General features: G+C 48.3%; 3 protein-coding genes across 3 annotated transcripts; 2 read left to right on the top strand and 1 right to left on the bottom strand.

Moving 5' to 3' along the window:
* Positions 1 to 218: 218 nt before the first annotated feature.
* On the top strand, positions 219 to 4681 carry LOC136535811 (uncharacterized). Its single transcript, XM_066528217.1, has 7 exons — positions 219 to 1892; positions 1981 to 2071; positions 2165 to 2322; positions 2418 to 2469; positions 3301 to 3380; positions 3496 to 3589; positions 3674 to 4681. Exons 1-7 carry the CDS (start codon positions 711 to 713, stop codon positions 4270 to 4272), a joined length of 2256 nt encoding a protein of 751 aa, XP_066384314.1. The 5' UTR covers positions 219 to 710; the 3' UTR covers positions 4273 to 4681.
* Positions 4682 to 10031: 5350 nt separating this feature from the next.
* LOC136540788 (pyridoxine/pyridoxamine 5'-phosphate oxidase 2-like) lies at positions 10032 to 12578 on the top strand. Its single transcript, XM_066532808.1, has 7 exons — positions 10032 to 10283; positions 10361 to 10410; positions 10478 to 10535; positions 10630 to 10662; positions 10768 to 10863; positions 11181 to 11348; positions 12112 to 12578. The coding sequence occupies exons 1-7, from the start codon at positions 10173 to 10175 to the stop codon at positions 12208 to 12210; spliced, it is 615 nt and encodes a 204-aa protein (XP_066388905.1). The 5' UTR covers positions 10032 to 10172; the 3' UTR covers positions 12211 to 12578.
* A 3830-nt stretch (positions 12579 to 16408) lies between these two features.
* LOC136540787 (short-chain dehydrogenase TIC 32 B, chloroplastic-like) lies at positions 16409 to 18963 on the bottom strand. Its single transcript, XM_066532807.1, has 6 exons — positions 18355 to 18963; positions 17919 to 18158; positions 17713 to 17794; positions 17488 to 17575; positions 17359 to 17405; positions 16409 to 16933 (listed from the first exon to the last, which is right to left on the bottom strand). Exons 1-6 carry the CDS (start codon positions 18870 to 18872, stop codon positions 16664 to 16666), a joined length of 1245 nt encoding a protein of 414 aa, XP_066388904.1. The 5' UTR covers positions 18873 to 18963; the 3' UTR covers positions 16409 to 16663.
* Positions 18964 to 19530: the final 567 nt, after the last annotated feature.

Here is a 19530-nt window from a genome sequence, read left to right as displayed (position 1 = left end):
ACTTTTAGCCATAATTTATCGTCAAACAAGCCCAAACAAACAGGGCGCTGGACAGATGTACAGAGGACCAGGTGATTTTGTTCAGCAAAAATGTTGCCAAGAATGGAAAATGTACATGTACCGAGCCAGTGCGCTGTAGCATGTGAAAACGAGATCCGTGGACGGACAAATAAAAAGTCGAGCAATTTCAGTCGTCTTCCTCGGCCCTCGTCGCGGCTTTGCCTCCCCTTGTCCCTGGCGAGCCTCCAAATCCTCCTGCCCCCAACCGATCCCAGAGATCACGGTCCCCATCCATCCCACCATCACCCATCCGCCATCGGCCCCGCCTCTCTCTCCCCCGTCCGGCCGTCCCCCTCGTCCACCTCTGCTTTTTATTACTCTTCTCCACTCATCAGCTTTTGGTTGGTTCCCTTCTTGAGAGTTGCGAGAACCCCCGAAACCCAACTGGGTACATCATCATCCACCCCCCAAGGAGAGAGAGAGAGAGAGAAGCAAGGTGAGGAGAGGGGGAGGACGCCAGCCGCAGTGGGCGCGCCATAAGCGGGGGGCGCACGCACGCGACTCTCGCGAGATCCGCTTGCCCCCGTCGCTGGCCAGAGCCCACAGCCCCCCCTCCCTTGACGCGGACGGAGCACTGCCTCCAGTTCTTGGGCTCCAGGACACCGGCGCGGTGACGTGGGGACCGACCGGCCGGGTGCGGGTACGTGTCCATGGCGCACTTCTTGGGCGCCGGAGAGGAGCGAGAAGAGTTCTTTGACTCGAGGGAGGTCCTGTCGCCGGCGTCCGTCTCGTCGTCGCCGTCGAGTTCCGGCCGCCACGACGACGGCGGGTGGCTCTTCGCCCAGCAGCTGCTCGTCTGGGTCAGGGACCCGGGCAGCGTCCACGAGCGCCGCCAGAGGTTCGTCAAGTCCTTGGGCCTCTTGGATCCGATCCCCTACGCCGCGCGGCCCGGCGAGGAGACGTGCTCGAAGCCTGAGGCCAGCGAAGAAATCCTACCGGCAAGCCCCAGCGCCGAGTTGTTCTCTGCCGCCCCTACCTTTGCGAGTAGGGGAGGGGAGCCGACAGCCTCCGGCGACGACGGCGCAGCCACGGAAGAGAAGTTGGAGTGCGTGTTCAAGAACCTGGACGATGGCACAGTGTTCTTGGTCGACGAGATGGGAAAGGATGGGAGCTTCCGGAGCCTTAGGGAGAGGCGCTCCAACCGGACAGTAACAGCTGCAGAATTCGAGCAGACCTTTGGCTCATCACCTTTCATCCGAGAGCTGATGCGGAGGGTGGACGACTCCGACGAACCCTCCACCCCGGAGAAGACTGTGATGAGGAGAAGGAGGCGGCGGCGGCTTGGGTGGCTACGAAGGTTGGGCATTGGTGTTTGTGTTGTCGATGCCAACGCAGAGGAAGACGATGAGGTCAATTCGACATCCTCCGCTTCTTCCCGGGGTTGCTCTAGGAAGGTTGATAGGGTCAAGGTGAGACCATACAAGAAGCGGTCAAAGGAATTATCTGCAGTGTACAAGGGCCAAGTCATCAAGGCACATGAAGGTGCTATTGTGACCATGAAGTTCAGCTCTGATGGCCAGTTTCTGGCTACTGGAGGTGAGGATGGGGTTGTTCGCGTTTGGCGGGTGGTGGAAGGCAAGAGGCCTGATGACCGTGATTTTATTGAGGATGATCCTTCATGTGTGTTCTTCACTGTCAATGAAAACTCTGAATTGGCTCCCATCAATTCGTGCGAAGGGGGTAAGGGCAAGCACAGCAAGAGTTCAAAGGGGGCCACAAATCCAGCTTGTGTTGTGATTCCTCACTGGACCTTTGCGCTATCCGAGGATCCTGTGCATGAATTCCGTGGGCATCATGATGTCATCTTGGATCTTTCATGGTCAAAAAATAGGGTGAGTTGAACTTAAACGGTGTGTGTCTATATACCCGTGGCCTGCGCCTGTTTTGGTTATCTAACTTCTGCTTGCTTTGTTTATGCAGGAATTGCTTTCTGCGTCCATGGACAAAACTGTTCGATTATGGAAGATTGGGTGTGATAGCTGTCTGAAGGTTTTCTCCCATAATAACTATGGTAAACCATCTTCCCTTCCCTGTTTACTGCTTGATGACACTGTTTGCCTCTTTACCGTCTGATGCTGACATATTGGTTATTTCTACTATGCAGTGACATGCATTCAGTTTAAACCTACCAATGACAATTATTTCATCAGTGGTTGCATTGATGGGATGGTACGTATTTGGGATGTTCCTAGATGCCTAGTCGTGGACTGGGTTGACAGCAAAGAGATAATTACTGCAGTTTGTTACCGTCCTGATGGAAAGGTTCATCCGAATACCTTTGCGATGATCAAATTTTACCAATTGGTTTTTTATGCTCCTGAATGTTAATAGTTCATACTTGTGCTTGTTCCTTTCAGGGTGCAGTGGTCGGGACAATAACAGGAAACTGCCGTTACTATGACGCATCAGGTGATCATTTGTTATTCTGTTCAAGATACTAGATGTTTGTGCACTTTGTGATCATTAGGAAGCTAATGTTTGTGGAGAAGTAGCTTCAAACAGCTACAGCATTTGTTTGTTAATATGTCAATATCATTTGTTTTCATGTGGACACTAAAGTTGCATATGCAATTTGCCAATGATGGTAATATCTTATAATTCGTCTCGTTATGAGATAGTGATGGACAGACTATTTGCTAATTTGCTACATATATTGTCTCGGTCTCTCATATCTGTATCAGCCATGTTGCAGTTTCATCCTACTGGAAAGATATTAGCGTTCAAGGCAATTTTTTTTTTAAAATGCTAAGCTATAACAACTATAATAAAATTTAAAATCTGTTTATTTAGAAACTGATATCCCTGTATCAATGCCAGAAATATGAATGTGCTACTCATTGGTGAAAAGTTTATATGATATTTTTGGATAAAACGTAAGGCAATACTATATAAGGCCCCTTAATAGTCATAAATCATAACCAAAGAGTTCTTGTCCTGCACGTAAGAAACAAGAAGCACCTTATATTGGCTGCCCTTTTGTTACCATTAAGATTTAATGTTTAGATATTATATCAGTAAGTTACTGATTAGGATATTTGGGTATTTGGGAAATAGTAAACTTGTTCAGATGACTTTAGGAGAAGGCATAATCGTAAAGAGCTGTTAAACCGTTCTTTTTATTTGTGGGGTATAAGAATCATAATTTCCTTAGCTGCTGATTTGTTTAATGGATTGAAGTATGATGCTTCCCAAATCTTATGCATATCGAATTTCTAATTCATTGTCTATTGCATTATTCAGAAAACCATCTAGAGCTGGAGTCCCAAGTCCCCCTGTATGGCAGAAAGAAATCTCCACTTAAAAGAATAATTGGATTCCAGGTATGGAGCTATTGACCTTCATCATTCTTATACCCTTGATTTTCTTATATTTAATATTCAGAGTATCTTTATGACCACCGATTCTTATAGCCTTTTTTATTTCTTGCATAAACAGTATTGCCCATCTGATCAAAAGAAACTGATGGTGACATCTGGTGACTCACAAGTTCGCATTCTCGATGGGGTTCATGTCGTTTCCAGCTACAAAGGTATTAAACAGCTCTTCTAAGATTACTCCTGAATTAATTGTTGACACATTAAGTTAACATGCCTTTTTTTTGTGCTGTTCTCAGGATTACGAAGTTCAAATCAAGTCCCTGCAGCATTTACACCAGATGGAGATCACATTATTTCTGCTAGCGACGACTCTAGTATCTATATGTGGAATTATGCAAACCAAATTGCCCCAGTCACAAGCCGTGTGAAAACCGTATGGTCATATGAGCGCTTCTTCTGCGATGATGTGTCTGTTGCAATACCATGGAACGCCTCACCTGCAAAGAGTTCTATATCTCTTGCTTGCAACATCCCTTCTTCACGGCAAGAGGTCTCTGAGGAGTTTCACAACCTGCAAGACTCTACGTCATGCGGCAATGCTGAAGACTCACTTGAAGGTGATAGCTTGTACCAATTGCCATCTGGCAATTTCACTCTTAGTAATGCATTCTTTGCGGAGTTGGCACCAAGGGGAAAAGCGACATGGCCAGAAGAGCAGTTGCCATCTAATTCAGTGACACCATCGTCATCTGCTTTGCGTAAATCTCAGTATAAGTTCCTGAAGACTTCTTGCCAGAGTGCCGCCACGCATGCTTGGGGTCAGGTCATAGTCACTGCAGGTTGGGATGGAAACATCAGGTCATTCCAGAATTATGGTTTACCTATGCAAGTGTGACATGGTACAAGGCTTGCACCTCTTCACTATTTCTTGATCAGTGGATATCCCAGGACTGGCAGATGAGAAGTCGATTGCAAAAGTTTTATGCCTCCATAAACTTGGTTGGCTGAAGGCGACTCCTGTCCAGATTATGATTACAGTACAAAGAGTCACATGGCTGTGTGCCTGTGCTGTATTGCTTGTGGACCAGAAGTTGTATGTAGTCCAGTGGTCCTGCAAGATATCGACAGCATCGGCGGCACATTGTGGAAAGGCCCGGGGAAGATGGATCCCCTCACAGACCAAACAAACTTTGCGCAAAGAGTGGGTGTCTGGCTGCAATTGCAATGCCTTGATGTTGTTCGTTTTCTCTGTTTCGGCTCCCTTTGGGGGTCCTCCGTAAATATATATAGTGGATGGATGAACATATTTTTTTGCCCGTTTGAGTTCCCCATGCCCTGATCCAAGGTGGTCGACAAGGCGAGCAGGGAGGTAGTAGAGTTCACTGTTGTTGGATAGGAAAATTTAGTTGGAGGGGAGTGCACATATTGGATTCATTTCATTTGTTCATCACATGCCATCACCATCATTCATATCATGGCCTGCCTTTATGGCGGAACTGTGCATAGCTGATGCTTCCATTTCCCTGTGTTGGAGACGCCATTGCTTTGCTTTGTGGTGGTGGACATGGTCAGGTGGCTGTGGGGGACCTCTGTGCAGGCCTTTCTGGATAGGGATGGTGCAGTTGGTTCTGATGGGTTTTCCTCCTAACGCCAGGGACCAGCCTAGGTGTGGGAGCATGGGGACTCCTACTCCTCACCCCCACTCATGGATCGTGGCCATGGCTGTTTAAAGCTGGGGGCCATGCCCCAGATCTTGGCCTTTTACCCCTGCATCGTCATGTCCTTATCTTAGATCCTCCGCATCTTTGGTGTGAGCTGCGTCTGCCAAGAAGTTGACATTGCATAATCTTTTGGCCTGTATGAAGTTACTACCTTTCGCTCTGCATTGTATAAGTCCATTTCCATTTCCTCTCAAGTTCAGAATCTTTGGTCTGTCAGAAAAGCCAAACTTACCCGAACTCCATGCTTATCCATACATAAAGTTCAACTCTTTCTTCTAGCTTGTAAAAACTCTGAAGTCATGCGTGAGTTGAGTTGGGAGGGACATGGAGTTGCCCACAAGGTGATGCTGGCATGCCATGGCCATGCCGGATGAAAAAATGGGTCCATCCCATGCCAGGGCGGCGATGCCCATGCCCTGTCTCGTTTTATTCAGCAGATGATGAGGCTCCAGCGGCAGTGCTGGCCTGCTGGGGATGGGGAGGCGATGGAGAGGAGGGGGCTGTGACTGTGACCGTGGCTGTGAGGATCCCCATGCCGTGACCCCTTTGGGGGACAAGGGCACAAGGCCCCTCCGTGCCCCGTGTGAGGTGAAATGTGAAGCCAGGCACAGGCAGCCAGCAGCTGCAGCTGGGCTGTAATTTTATTTTTCAGAAGAGACGCATGCGATGCGACGACAGTCAGTACACACTCGGCACTCAACTCCTGCTGCACCAGACCAGACCAGAACTGAACGAGATGATGGCGTCCTCTCGGCATCTCATCTTTTTTTTTGAGTGAACTCGGCATCTCATCTTCTCCTGAAGAAAGCTTTTGTCTCGAGGTAGAGGAGTAGACGAGTCGCCCCGGCCGCCGGGTGGCGAGCGATGGCGTCTCCCGTCCCACGAGGAGAGGGAGAGGACCCATCGCCATGGCCTGAGGTGATCGGGTGATGGGCCGGTTCAACTTGCTTGTGCTCTCTTTCATGCTGCTCAGATGTCCTTGGGCGTTTCTCGTTACGATTTGAGGTGTCAAGAGCCATGCAGGGTAGTACTACAGCAGGCAGCCATGCAGCCGCACCCTTATCCTCCCCAGGACCCAGGTCGCCATGGGTGGCCTCCACTCCACTCCACTGTCCGCTCCAGACTCCAGTGGATCGATCTTATAGCTTTGACATGTCCAGAGGGGGCGACAGCGCCATACCGCTGCAGTGCTGCCGCTGACTCCACGGTTTTAACCAAGTGGTAAGACGCACACGCACTGTGCAGCTGCAATCCACTGGAAAAGAAAGTGGCATAATCCACTGCGCAAACTGCAAGCTGCTGGCTGCTGCTGCTGCACAAGAGATGAGAAGAGGGAAGTTGCCCTCTACGGCTCTACGTACTCCACTCGTTTCCCTCTCTGGTCCCGTCCTGTGAAGCTGATGCTGATGTATGCCACTGTTCGGGCGTACTTGATGCCATGCTCGACATGATAGGATCTTTCCTTCACCTTCATGCACCCTGCTTCCCTGCTTGGCAAGGATGATCATGGCGTCCATTTCCCAGGTCACTATCCGGAAACCCTGTATGTATGCTCAGCGCTCTGCTTGCTGCCTGACTGACAGGTGACCAGATGCAAAAACTCTCAGTGGTTCGAAGAATAATAGTACTCGCAGAACCATATCCTTAATCATGCACATTCTTCTTACAACCGTGGTAGTATCCCACAAAGTTAAGTACAGTAAGAGTTGGGCAAAGAAAACTACTACAGAGCGCTGTAGCTGTTCATGTCTGCTATGGGCATGGTCGCATGCCCGTATGGTCCTTCTGCAGGATTCCAGCAGTGGAAATCAGATGAATCACGCAACAGCTGCTTCTTGCCTTTGTTTTTGTTTCCTGGTGTAGATCTGCGGATACTTTAGTGGGTCGCGATTGGAAGAACATTTCATTAGGGAATGTTAAATTAGAATATTAGATTATTCAGATGTGCAGGTGGAAGCACTGTGGTTTGTAGAACATGATGCTGTAGTTTCATACGTTAGAGCATCTTCACCGGATATACTATCCAACCTCCTCTATAGTTTTGTGATTTTTTTAAATAAATAGTTTTTAGTGCGTATCTATAGCATATATCTAGATACAATAGCAAAAGCTATGGATTTTGAAAAGCCAAAAACAACTTACAATATCATAGAAGATAGAAGCATCTTGGCTCTGGGACAGTGCGACTGACCTACAAATATCACCAGTATACAGTATCAAGCAGAAAAGGACTATTTCATTATGGGTTGAAGCTCAACTCCAGCAACTATTTCTGAAACTTTCGCTTCTGATAACGATGCAATCTGCCAAGACATAAGAGTATTGCTTGATCCTTCACATGAAACTTTTTTACTTGTAAATTGTTTGATTAATTAACAATGATCCATCAGAGAGGAGGCAAAGGAACAATCAGACAACAAGCCAGCAGGACTGGAAAAGGAAGTGATAGCGTGAGCAGGAATTGATCATAAGTTTGCTCACATTCTGATAGCAAATTTTGTATTGTATTTGTGTACATAAACATAAGCTATCTATTTTTTTAGTATTATCCTGATCAGAGAGTATTATTCTCTATTCGGCAAGCCTAGCGCCCGGACATCTAGCCCTAGGCCTGCATCCGGACACGACTCCGTTCGACGCAACCACCCGCCCCTCACGTAAAAAATCGATTACAAACAGAAATTGCGTCCACTGCGCCCGCGCAACAGGAGAGCGCGCCCATCCCGCTCCGGAGGCAGCGTCGCCTATCGTCCATCCCTCGTTCGTATGGATACCCTGCCGGCTCCGGGAGAGACGAGTAGAAGGTGGGAGGAGAAGAGATGCAACACCCTATAAGGAAAATAGACCCTAGGCCCATTTAATTTGGATTTTAGTGTTTGATGACCAACACATCTAAATTGGACTAATGGTTTTTTTGCAAATAATTATTTTGTAGTTCAATATGATGTAAAACGTGACTTGGACGAAGGCAACGTAATGATCCGATGATCAACACCTCAAGAAAGACATGTGAAGATGCATAGAAGACATACAATGTCAAGCAAAGTCCAAGCACGAAGATTGGAACCAAACCGGACGCAAGATCGCGAAGAAACGAGTCCGGCAGAGGTGACCGGACGCGACCCTATGAGTGACCGGACGTGTCCGACTAGGTGCCAGACAACAGCAGGCGTCGGCAGCTGTGACCAGACACTGAGCGAAGCAGTGACCGGATGCACTGGTGACACTATTCATCGTCACGGCAGTGTTTTCAGCGTGACCGGACGCAGCAGACTGGACGACCGGACGCACGAACTGTAGCGTCCGATCGAGTCCAGAGATGTTCCAGAGTGGCGCCAGCACGACCGGATGATGATGACCGAACTCTGACCCGAGTCCGATCAACGCGTGCGCTCCAACGGTCGGGACGTGATCAGCGTCCGGTTAGTAGCGGAAAGCTAGGTTTCGTCCCCAACGGCTACTTTCTCAGTGGGGCTTATAAATAGACCCCCCAACCGCGCATTTGAGATGAGTGGAGCTGAGAAAACATACCAAGAGTGTCAATACATCATTTTAGTGATCTCCACTTGCATAGTATTTAGTGATTCATTAGCTGATTAGCGTATGTGCTTTTGCGAAGTGCTTAGGTTGATTAGACCACCGCTTATATGCTTGCTCTAGGTTTAGGCCTAGTGTTTAGTGAGGTTTGCATACCTCTTACCACTCGGTGCTTGCGCGTACCATTGTTGTACATCAGAGGGGCTTGTAATCTTGCGAAATCACACCAACCGCGTTTGTGGTGTGGCCGCCACCGTGTACCGGAGGGAACAAGGCCGCGACGGTTCGACCGGAAGCTTGATAGTAAAGACGGAGGGGAATGATCCAGGAGAGGCTTACCGGAAGGCACACCGAAGACCCACTTGTCCGTGGAAAAGGCCCGGAGCTATCCACGGAGTTACCCGACCGAAAGCTTGGCCCTTTGCGAGGGATTCCTTGTGAGGGGCTCCAACGAGGACTAGGGGAAAGCTTGCGCGCTTCTCGATACCTCGATAAAAATATTAGAGTCGTCGATGGGAGTTTGCATATCTCTACCTTACTCTTTAGCTTCCACGTTTACATTGTTTGCATAACTCTTTTTGCGGTAGAGATAGCAACACACTAGCAAAATCGTAGTTGCACATTTAGATAGTTTATCTTTTGCATATGTTTTACTAAGAATAGAAAAAGAGGTCATAATTTAGAGTTAGAATTTTAAGTTGCCTAATCCACCCCTCTTAGGCGTCACGGTCCCTTTCACACCTGATCTACTTTTGAAACATCCAAATACAACGGTTGCAACATACGTCTGAAGTCAGTTGAAACACTTGAAACATGCTTATGAAACACTTGAAAAAACACATCTGAAACACACTTGAAAACCATTGCAACCATATGCAACATTCGATTAAAACACATGCAACATAATTGCAACACGCGTCCGGAAACACACAGATGAAACATACCGCTGAAACACCTGAAACATTCGAAACATACTCTTGCAACATGCCTCTGAAACAATTGCAACATATGCAACATCCTCCAATCTACTTTTGCAATATCCATATGAAACAAATGCAACATACATTTGAAACTCCTGAACCAATTGAAACATATAATTGCAACATAAGGGATGAGAGAGAGCCTTGTGCAGGGTGGGGGCTCCCGGTGGGAGATGACGTCGGTGTGGGGGGAGGGGCAGCATCGGGGGGTGTGGGGAAGGAGGCCACCGGGGTAGGGAAAGGAGCCGCCGAGGGTCGAGGAACATAGGGGAGGGAGAGGGGGACAAGAACCATCGCGACGGTCGACGGCGACGGCCCGCGCGCTGGCGTGGGGCGCCCACCACTTCCACATCGAGTGTCGGGGCGGGGGAAAGCTCTCTATTACGCGAACGTTAAGCTACCTGTTGTAGGGTTGAGGCACTGATTGTGGGCCCCACAGAGGTTGACTATCAATGACGCGTGAGGCACATGGAGTCTAACGAATCGGGTCCGTTAATCTGCACCAGGCGTTGGTGAAGCCGCGCGTCGGCGAGAGGGGCAGAATCGGCGACGAGCAGATGGCCGGAGCTGGCGCCGCTGCGTCGGCGCTTTCCAGCCCCTGGAGGGCGCTGCTCCAGAGAGCGCTGGACGCCAACGGCCACCTCAGGCACTCCACCTTCTTCCAACTCGTACGTTTCGATCGCCTTTGTGCCTTCCTCCGGATTGGGGAAAACAAGGTTTGCTCACAACTGTCGATTCCTTTCAGGCCACGGTGGGCGCCGGCGGCAGGCCGGCGAACCGCACCGTCGTGTTCAGGTATCCTGGAGCGCGTGGTTCTGCATTTGTGATTTCGATTTGACGTGGGCTTCCCATTTGTGATTAGGGGTTTTCAGGAACACTCTGATAAGATTATGATTAATACGGACGCCCGAAGCAACAAGGTGGGTTGCTATGCTCTGCGTTGATTGGCATTTTTTTTATTTCCCTGCTCCCTGATTCCCTGTTACACTTCCATGTGTAATTTTGATTCAACAGATTGGTGAGATCAAGAGCTGCCCCTTTGGTGAGGTGTGCTATGTAGAACATTAGAAATGTCACAGTTACATACTTACATCACTCAAGATGGCAAGTTGATTTAGCGCTGCCCCTGAACTTGTGTGTAAAACCCTGCAGATTTGTTGGTACTTCACAGATAGCTGGGAGCAATTCCGTATCAGTGGCAGCATAGATGTGATTGATGCTTCTAGTGCAGACCCTGCCAAGCTCCAGGTTAGACCTGAGAGCTGATCACTGCTGCATTTTGTCTACGCGCTGTATAGAGTGCACTGGTCTGGTTACGCTTTTGAGCACACTGCCAGTTGTTCTAGTAGTTTAGCTTAGTGTAGCTTTACTTCAAGTTCATAGCTGGGTTTCGTTCATCTATCAGGTTCAACCATATGTTCTTGTCACCTCAATAACCTTTCAAAGCTTTTGTTTATGCTGCTTAGAATAGCCCTATCGCTTACCTTGTTGTATTCTCTTGTACAGAGTTTTATAAAGTTTTCTATTCATTCCGTGGTAAATAATGGTTGTCACTTCTTTCACAGCACAGGGAGGAAGCATGGTTTTCAAGTTCAGTGAAGTCGAGATTGCAGTACTTAGGACCACAGCCAGGCATTCCGGTTCTAGATGATGAGCACGTTAAGGGTGTTCATCTCGATCCATTAGCGGGCCCAGTAGATGCCTTTTGCCTTCTGGTTCTTGATCCGGAAAAGGTTAGGCAGCCCTTTTTTCACTTTCCTATTGTTGCTCTCATGTTTTGTACTACCATATATGATTAAGTTACAGAAAAGTGCTGCGTTCAGTATTTTCATGCAGAGGACAAACCTAAAATTTTGGTTTAGCTTATCGTGAGGAACCAAAACAATATAATCTTGCAAAAAATGTTTAGATTCAGATTTTTTTTTTTGTATTTTTAAGTTCCCTAATTGGTGATACGATTGTAAGTTGTAACACACTATTTTTGAAAATTGTAACGCTGGGGATATAGTGTCAGAAAATGATGACTTTGGCGCTAAATAGGAATGAAGATAGGTTATGGTTCTTTTTATTGTACTGAATCCGCCCACAATTTTCAATTTACACTCCAAATACCATCTCAATGCCATATTATTTCATTCCCTGCTAAATGGGCGCTGCTATTAATTGCCAGAATATCAGAAAATCCCACCAAATCACAGTAGCGTACTGTTCATCTATTTTTTTTTAGAAAAAAAGGCCAACTCAGTTCCCCTTGGAAATAGTTCTTTTGCAGTAACCAGCTATGAATAAGTACATGGGTACCGCCAATTACCAGTGGTCTGGTAGCTTTTTAAATCCAGAATTTGTGCTTTTGTTATATACTTCATCCATCACTAATTCAGTACTGCATCCAAAATGCACAGAAGATTGCAAATCAAGAGTTTAGCAGTTGTTGCCTGATACATTAGAGCTTTTGCATGATTAATCATCTCATTGTCATTGTATTATTGTGCTTAGGTTGATTATTTGAACCTGAAAAGCAATCAAAGGTTGATGTTTACAAGACAAAATGACGATGGATCCAACGATTGGATGGCAGTAAAAGTTAGCCCTTAAGCTGCTGCAAAAACTTTATTCATGAACTTCTCTTGGTAACAAAGCTATCATGATTCTTCTGTGTTTTCATATCCTTTCAAATGTTTTGGTGAATGTCATTTTGTACATTTGAGAGATCTTTTCATGGTCATACATTTATATATTCGGAATGCTTTGTAATCTAAGGGATTTGTTATTTATGGTCCCTGAACATACTGGTACATTTTAAAATTGGCAACTAACACTATTGATAAAGGTATATCTTCGAAGTCTTGGAATTTTTGCTCAAAACGTTGAGTCTTGTGGATTTTTTTTTCTTGTAATCGTATGTGTTACATGCACTTTTTTTTATACCGAAGCTTGCAGACTACTGCATGTCTGCATCCACAGATAAACGCTACTAATAATCAATCAAGAAAACTGATATCTTTCAAGCTTGTTTGCTGGGGTGAAAGGGACTCCTCTTCGGAAACATAGAAGACAAAGAATGTAGGGTATTTAGGAAGACCGAAATTCAAAGGTTGTACAAGAATGTGGCATATCAGTTAGGGGCATTTGATCCAACTCATTGGTTTTCAGGACAATAAAATCGTATTATGTTTTTGAAGTCAAAGCAGGCTGTGGTTATTCAGGTTTGTTCAAAGTCGTTGAACTTGAGATTTGTTTGAAGATGAGCGTGACACTAGTTTGCCACTCGTGCTTGTTTTTGTGCATAAGGTCTTAATAGAGAATTCTTGTTTTCGCCATGGACCTTTACGTGCTTTGCCAGTTTGCTGACCTTGTTGCTTTGGCAGTTATCTGTGTGAGCAGAATGCAGAAATAGCATGTGTCTGCTTTAATAAACTACCAGCATATGGGAAGCATTAAAGCTGTGTCTACACTTGCAACGATGTGATGAGCTCAAGCCGTTGGATGGTTGCAGAACTTCATGTCAGCTGGGCAAGCCATGAATGTGGCCTTCGAAATCAAAGCTGATTGCGCGGTTATCCTGCAAAAGCCCCCAGGCAGACACACCACATGATCTGCCCTTTCTCTCTAACAGTGCAGAGCATTAAACATCTACTGATAACCGAAAGAACCTTGTGGCTGCAGTGGCCAGTGGGCTCAGATCAGTTCTGATTATGAACAGTTTCAGATGAAAACCTGCTAATAGCATTATGTCATTGCAAAAGCAAATGGAAAGTGAACCGTTGCAGCCATGTTTTGTTTGAGGCCCCAGTTGCAACTTGGGGTGTATGTGTTGGTGATGTCAAGTCTAGAACTTTTGTCCTGGGGGACCGAATGACTATTGGTTCATCTTGACTACTACTGCGGCTCAATCATCTGGCACTTGAGAGGAAGAGATAACCATGAGCACCATTCAAGATCAGTCAAATTTCTACTCCATTGTGGCTGATTGGAGAGGTCAAAGGTGGCTGTTAAATTGGATATTCAGCTTTTGCATCGAAGACTTTTGGCAGTCTTTTCCCTCTCTCTCTCTCTCTCTCTCTCACTACTCAAACCGGTATTGTGGCTGTGCCAAACACGAGTCATGCCCCATCACTTTTGCAAAGCATGCAAGGGACATGTTTGGGCATAAAAGCAGATGTTTGAGGTCAACGGCAGGTCTGGGCTGCAAGTTGTTAATGGTAGGTTCGTAAAAAAACGACTGAGAAGGCCTTCTTCGGTTTCGTCTTTAGACAGTGGTCTCTTTTTGCCTATTGGGCCTTTGTTGGTAAAGGCCTGGAAGATGTGGGCCATGCACAGCTCGGCAGACTAACCTAGTGGATAACACTCAGTCTCCACTCTGCAGAAGGTATTCTCTATTGGAATTCCTTCTCTATTCTCCATTTCTCCTCTCTGGTTTCATACTGCAAGGTTAACCCCCACACCCCCGGTTTATATGAACTAACACTCCTAAGTCAAATTTTTTAAATTTGAACATTATCTGAAATTTTGTATGGATTGACAGCACAAGAATGACACCAGGAGATACATTAATAAAAACAGCTTCCTAATAATATATTTAAAATTTAAGATGACATATTTTATAGATATTTTTAATTCAAGTTAGAAAAGATTGTGTTGCGAAAAAATGTAGCTGACTAATATTTAGTACTATAAATTGGGTGCACACCCTGACATCCATATTTATATCACATTTGGTTATGTATAGCCGTATATAGAAGGGTAAAAGTCCAAATCACTCCCCATGTGCTTGGCAATATCCAGATACCCCCCCCCCCCCCTAAACTAATGTTTGGTTTGATTTGCTCCTCCAACTATTTTAGTTGGTTTAATTCACCATTTAAGAAGATTTTTTATTTTTTCCTTTCTCCACGTACAAGTCGAGTTTAATTTAAAATTTTACGAGGCAACAGAGTACATCATACTTTATGTAAAAAAAGTACATCTTAATTTTGCCATTATTTTGATAGGTTAGGAAATTTCACAGTAAATTAATACTAGAGATACAAAATTATACGAAATATAATGATGAAAAATTCATAATGTATTTTTCTAACGCAAAATATGATGTTCTCTATTATCTCACAAAATTTTAAATTTAAAAACTTGTACGTAAAGGGGGCAGAAATAAAAAGGACAAATCTTGTTAACTTGTAAATTGGACCAACTGAATTATTTCGAAGGAGTAAATGGAACCAAACGTTAGTTTCGAGGGTAATATGAATGCATAATTTGAGGAGCAAAGGAAATGCAATTCGTACAATCAAGTCGTACTCGTCATGGTGCAAGGAAAAGATAGGAAATAGAATAATGAAGCTGAACCTAAAACACTACTCTCATATATGTTACCCTGTCCATTTCTGGTGGTGTTATCGGTGGCGCTTAGCTTAGGTTTGAGCAGACCTGTGTATAGTCAGCCTGTTCGTTTGGCTATGGCTTATCGTAAACGATCGTAAATTTTCAGCCAGAATAGTATTTTTCTCTCACACAAACCAGCCAGCAGTATTTTTTCACGACCAGCAACGATACGAATTAGCCAACCGAACAGGCTGAGCATATGTAGCTCTCAATAATTAGCAAAGAAGGCCTTTTGTATCATGCAAGCATAGGTGTTTAGTCATTTTGATCCCTGTCTCATCCCACCCCACAAAGCCAAGAGAGTTCCTAGAAGCACCCATCCAAGGACCAAGATCCAAAGTGCTGGCAATGATTGGGACGGGTGTCATGGTCATTGCCCGTGAGACCAGAAATTGAGAATCAGATCAGATGGATCACTTGACTGTGTCTGTTTTCGAAGGCTAAAGTTTAGTCGTGTCACATCGAACATTTAAATACTAATTAGAAGGATTAAATATGAGCTAATTATAAAACCAATTGCACAGGAGTAGACTAATTAGCGAAGCAAATCTATTAAGCCTTAATTAATCCATAATTAGTAAATGTTTACTGTAGCATCACATTGTCAAATCATGGCCTAATTAGACTTAATAGATTCGTTTCGTAAATTAGTCTCAAACTGTGTAATTAACTTTATAATTAGTCTATGTTTAATACTCCTAATTGAGGGGCTAAACTCACGCTCACGGTACCCACTCTTTTTCACAACTCCGAAGTCGCCCCAGCAGGAGGCTGGTGGCCCGTGGTGGTGTCCTGGTCGATGGATCCAATCGAACAAGACAATTCGGCAACTCATCCACCCGTGCGTGCGTGCACCAGCAGCAGCAGCTCGTACTTGCACGCAAGCGAGAGATGCTGCCGGCCGGCCATGCGCCGTGTCTCGACATGTCACCTTTGCTGACACCAACGGATAAACTAGAGCCCCGCCCGGCAGCGGCAGGCGACGGAGATGGTGGATGGGAGATGGACACAGAGCAAGAGCAGAGCCGCTGCGCTGAGCGGAGCGGCGCATGACACCAATGACACCAATGGATCATGGATGATGGATGCATGCACGCGTATCTCACTGACTGACACCAACGGGAGATGGATGCCATGGTGACGATATACTGCTGGACTGCTGCTGCTGGTGCAGGAGGACAGACAAAAGCAAGCAGGCGCACGTCGTAGAGTACAGCACTTGCTTGCTGCCCACTGTTCCGGCACCGATCGACACCAAGTACGCAGCACAGCCACAGGTCAATGTTCAGAGTCCAAACAGACTTACAGACACACAAACACAGAACTACTACTACTACAGCGTTGGATGCTGCTAGCTACTGAGTGGATTTGGAGTAAACAAATGGTGTATAGTATATAGGACAGGACAGGAGTACGCTACAAGCTGTGGCTCGGCAGTTCCTATTGATTTATTGATTTACGACTGATTTGTTGTAAAAGAAAAATATTATTCTATGACTAAAAAAAAAGTAAGATTGATTCTGTCTTATAAGCTCATAAGAACATAGCCATATATTTTTTATAATGCTGCCAGGACGGGATCGATCGGATATGTATATGTATTGTACACGCATCTCACATCATGGAGACGCAGCGGCGAAAACAAAAGGACGGATATGCTGGAGCTGGATCAGCATTCAGCAGGCTCGACGACGCGGCGACGAAGAAGCTCCAGGGACGGGAGGAATCGTAGTAGCGGAGCCGTAGTGCAGTCCTGCTGGGGTTGGCCGCCGCTGGTGCAGCCGTCGATGATGGCCTCGGAGACCCGCCAGAGGCGCGCGGCCTCGTGGCGGTCGGTGGCGACCGGCGACGGCAGCGCCTCGTTGCAGTCGGCGAAGTAGCGGCCAGACACGCCGGCCACCCTCGGGTGGGCCGCCACGTAGCACGTGGTCGCCGCAGCCTGCATGCGCATTGCGCAGTGGGAGGGAGGAGGTGAGCTCAGGCCACTGACGGCGACCGCGGTGGGGTTTATTACCGACTAGTACAGAGAGGGTTATAGTGGATGCTGCAATAACTACAGACCAACACATAGGAGTACTCCTACACATGGAGCAGGGAATAAAATTTGAAGGGATTTGGTGAGGGTACGTTAGCTTGTTTAGTTGGACCCAAAATCCAAAAAGTTGCTACAGTACCTGTTACATCGAATGTTTGTGCCCTGTGCATGGAGCATTAAATGTAGACGAAAAGAAAAACTAATTGCACAATTTGATGGGAAATTACGAGACGAACGTTTTAAGCCTAATTAGTCAATGTTTGGACACTATTTGTCAAATAAAAACGAAAGTGCTACAGTAGCCTCAAAATCCAAATTTCGCGAACTACCTGAGGGATCGTTTTCAGCAGCTTGGACAGCAGCAGGAACACCAGATCTGCAACACACAAAATTTAACTCACTCCATTCAGAGTCATTCAGACGAACGAGTCAGTCCATTGTCAGTTTTTCTCACTCACCGGTGAGGACGCCGTCGCGGTCGCGGTTGAGGCGGGTCCTCACGATGCCCGGGTGCACGCAGTTCACCGTCACGTTGGCGCCCATTTCCTGGTGAAACGAAACCCGACCGACCCCGGCCATCAGGAACATGACATCCCCCATTACCCAGTCAGAGTCGGTCAGTGCACATGCATGCCCATGGCGGAACCGAGAGCCGACAGGGGCGGGCGGACGGACGGACAGACCTGCAGGCGCGCGGCGAGCTCTCTGGTGTGCAGCACGTTGGCGAGCTTGGACACCGCGTACGCCTGCGTCGCGTCGTAGGGTCTGCCGGCCCACATGCCATTGCCAACACAATGCAAAGGTTGTTGTCAGGTTAACCACGACACCACAAAATGTTACTACCAGAGGTTGTAAGAAGCAGCAGCAGCCGTGCCAGGCTCAGACTCACATCTTGCGGCGCGTGACGAGGTGCAGGTACTCGGCCCAGTCGCCGGCGAACCAGCCGTGCACACTGGACGACACGTTGACGATGCGGCCCTGCACGCCCGTGGCCGCCGCCGTCTCCGCCATCCGCCCCGCCAGCAGCTTCGTCAGCAGGAAGTGCCCTAGGTAGTTGGTGGCGAAGGTCATCTCCACGCCGTCCTCCGAGAGCGCCAGCTGCCCGTGCGAGAACTTGCCGGCATTGTTTCTGCACGCACAGACATGAGACATGCACATCACATACACATACATGCGTGTGGTGACCGTGGCCCGACAAACGCAGAATCGAGACGATCGATCGATGGAGCGAACAAGCAGGCGAACCGCGCACTCCACACAGGGACGTGGCGTCGGAGACGCGAGGGAGAAAAAGGAAAGGAAAGCCGAGGGACTGGACGACGTACACGAGGAGGTGGAGCGGGAGGCCGAGCGCGAGGAACCTGTCGGCGAAGGCGCGCACGGACGCGAGCGAGCTGAGGTCGAGCGGGAGCACGAGGACGTCGGCGGCGGGGCACTCGGCCACGATGCGCGCGCGCACATCCTCCGCCGCCTTGGCGGTCCGCGCCGGGATCACCACGCGGGCGCCGCGCTTCGCCAGCACGCGCGCCGTCTCCGCGCCGATCCCCGACGTGGCGCCCGTGATGATGGCCGTCGTCGCGCCCAGGTCCCCGGTCACCTCCTCCGCCGTCGATCTCGACCCGAACCCGCTCGCGCCCGGCGACCCCAGCAGGTACCGCACCGCCCGCAGCATCCCCGGGAGCACGCACGGCAAGCGGGCGGCGCCGGCGAGGCGGAGCGAGGTGATGGATGATGCTGCCAACGGGAGGGAGGGACGGGGGCTGAAGTGGGGAGTGGAATTAAACGCGCCGACCTGGCATTTATATACACCTCGGGGGTCTCTCTCTCCTCGCTCGCATCGCATGAAGAGGGGAAGAGAAGCGAAGCATGGGCGTGCCAGCGAGCAGCAATTGCGCGCACGGGCCGTGCGTCCGCGGGCGACACGGCACACGGCTCGGACCGAGCGCCTGCCGGTGCGCCGGTCGGTTCCCGTCCCTGGCTCGTTGCAACGCGCGACCCCCCTTTATCCCCTCTGCGCGGTGCACGTTCGCGGCGCCGCACGGCGAGATCGTGACCGTCTCGTGCGCGCCGTCCTGGACCACCCGTTTCATCGTCCCTCTCGTGCAATCAGCAGCGTGCACTTTCCGTGAGCCAGTGACGCGGCTAGCCACGCCACGGTCGCGCGCGGCCAAGAGCTAAGCTAACGTGTACGGGTTCTCCCCGGAAGGAGCAAACAAACAAGGCCTGCTTTCGTGAACAGTGCCTCCGCCGACTGGTCCGGCCGTGCGAGCGCGAGTGCGACGCATGCGGCTGCTCTGGTTCAGCTGCGTGCGACGACGACGCGAGCGTGCGTGCGGCCGTTTCTGGGCCACTCGCCTCCGGGCCCCGCCCACGAGACCACCGCCGGCACTGGGAATATGGTCAACTCCGTCCCCCCTCCACCGAATCTGCATGTGGAAATCGTTAGGTCCACCTGACCGATGCCTCGCTGCGATCGCATGTTTGGTAGTAGGAGTACCATG

The sequence above is a fragment of the Miscanthus floridulus genome, chromosome 2, assembly GCF_019320115.1.
Source record: "Miscanthus floridulus cultivar M001 chromosome 2, ASM1932011v1, whole genome shotgun sequence".
NCBI classification, from domain to species: Eukaryota; Viridiplantae; Streptophyta; class Magnoliopsida; order Poales; family Poaceae; genus Miscanthus; species Miscanthus floridulus.
This window is presented reverse-complemented; position numbering and strand designations above follow the sequence as displayed.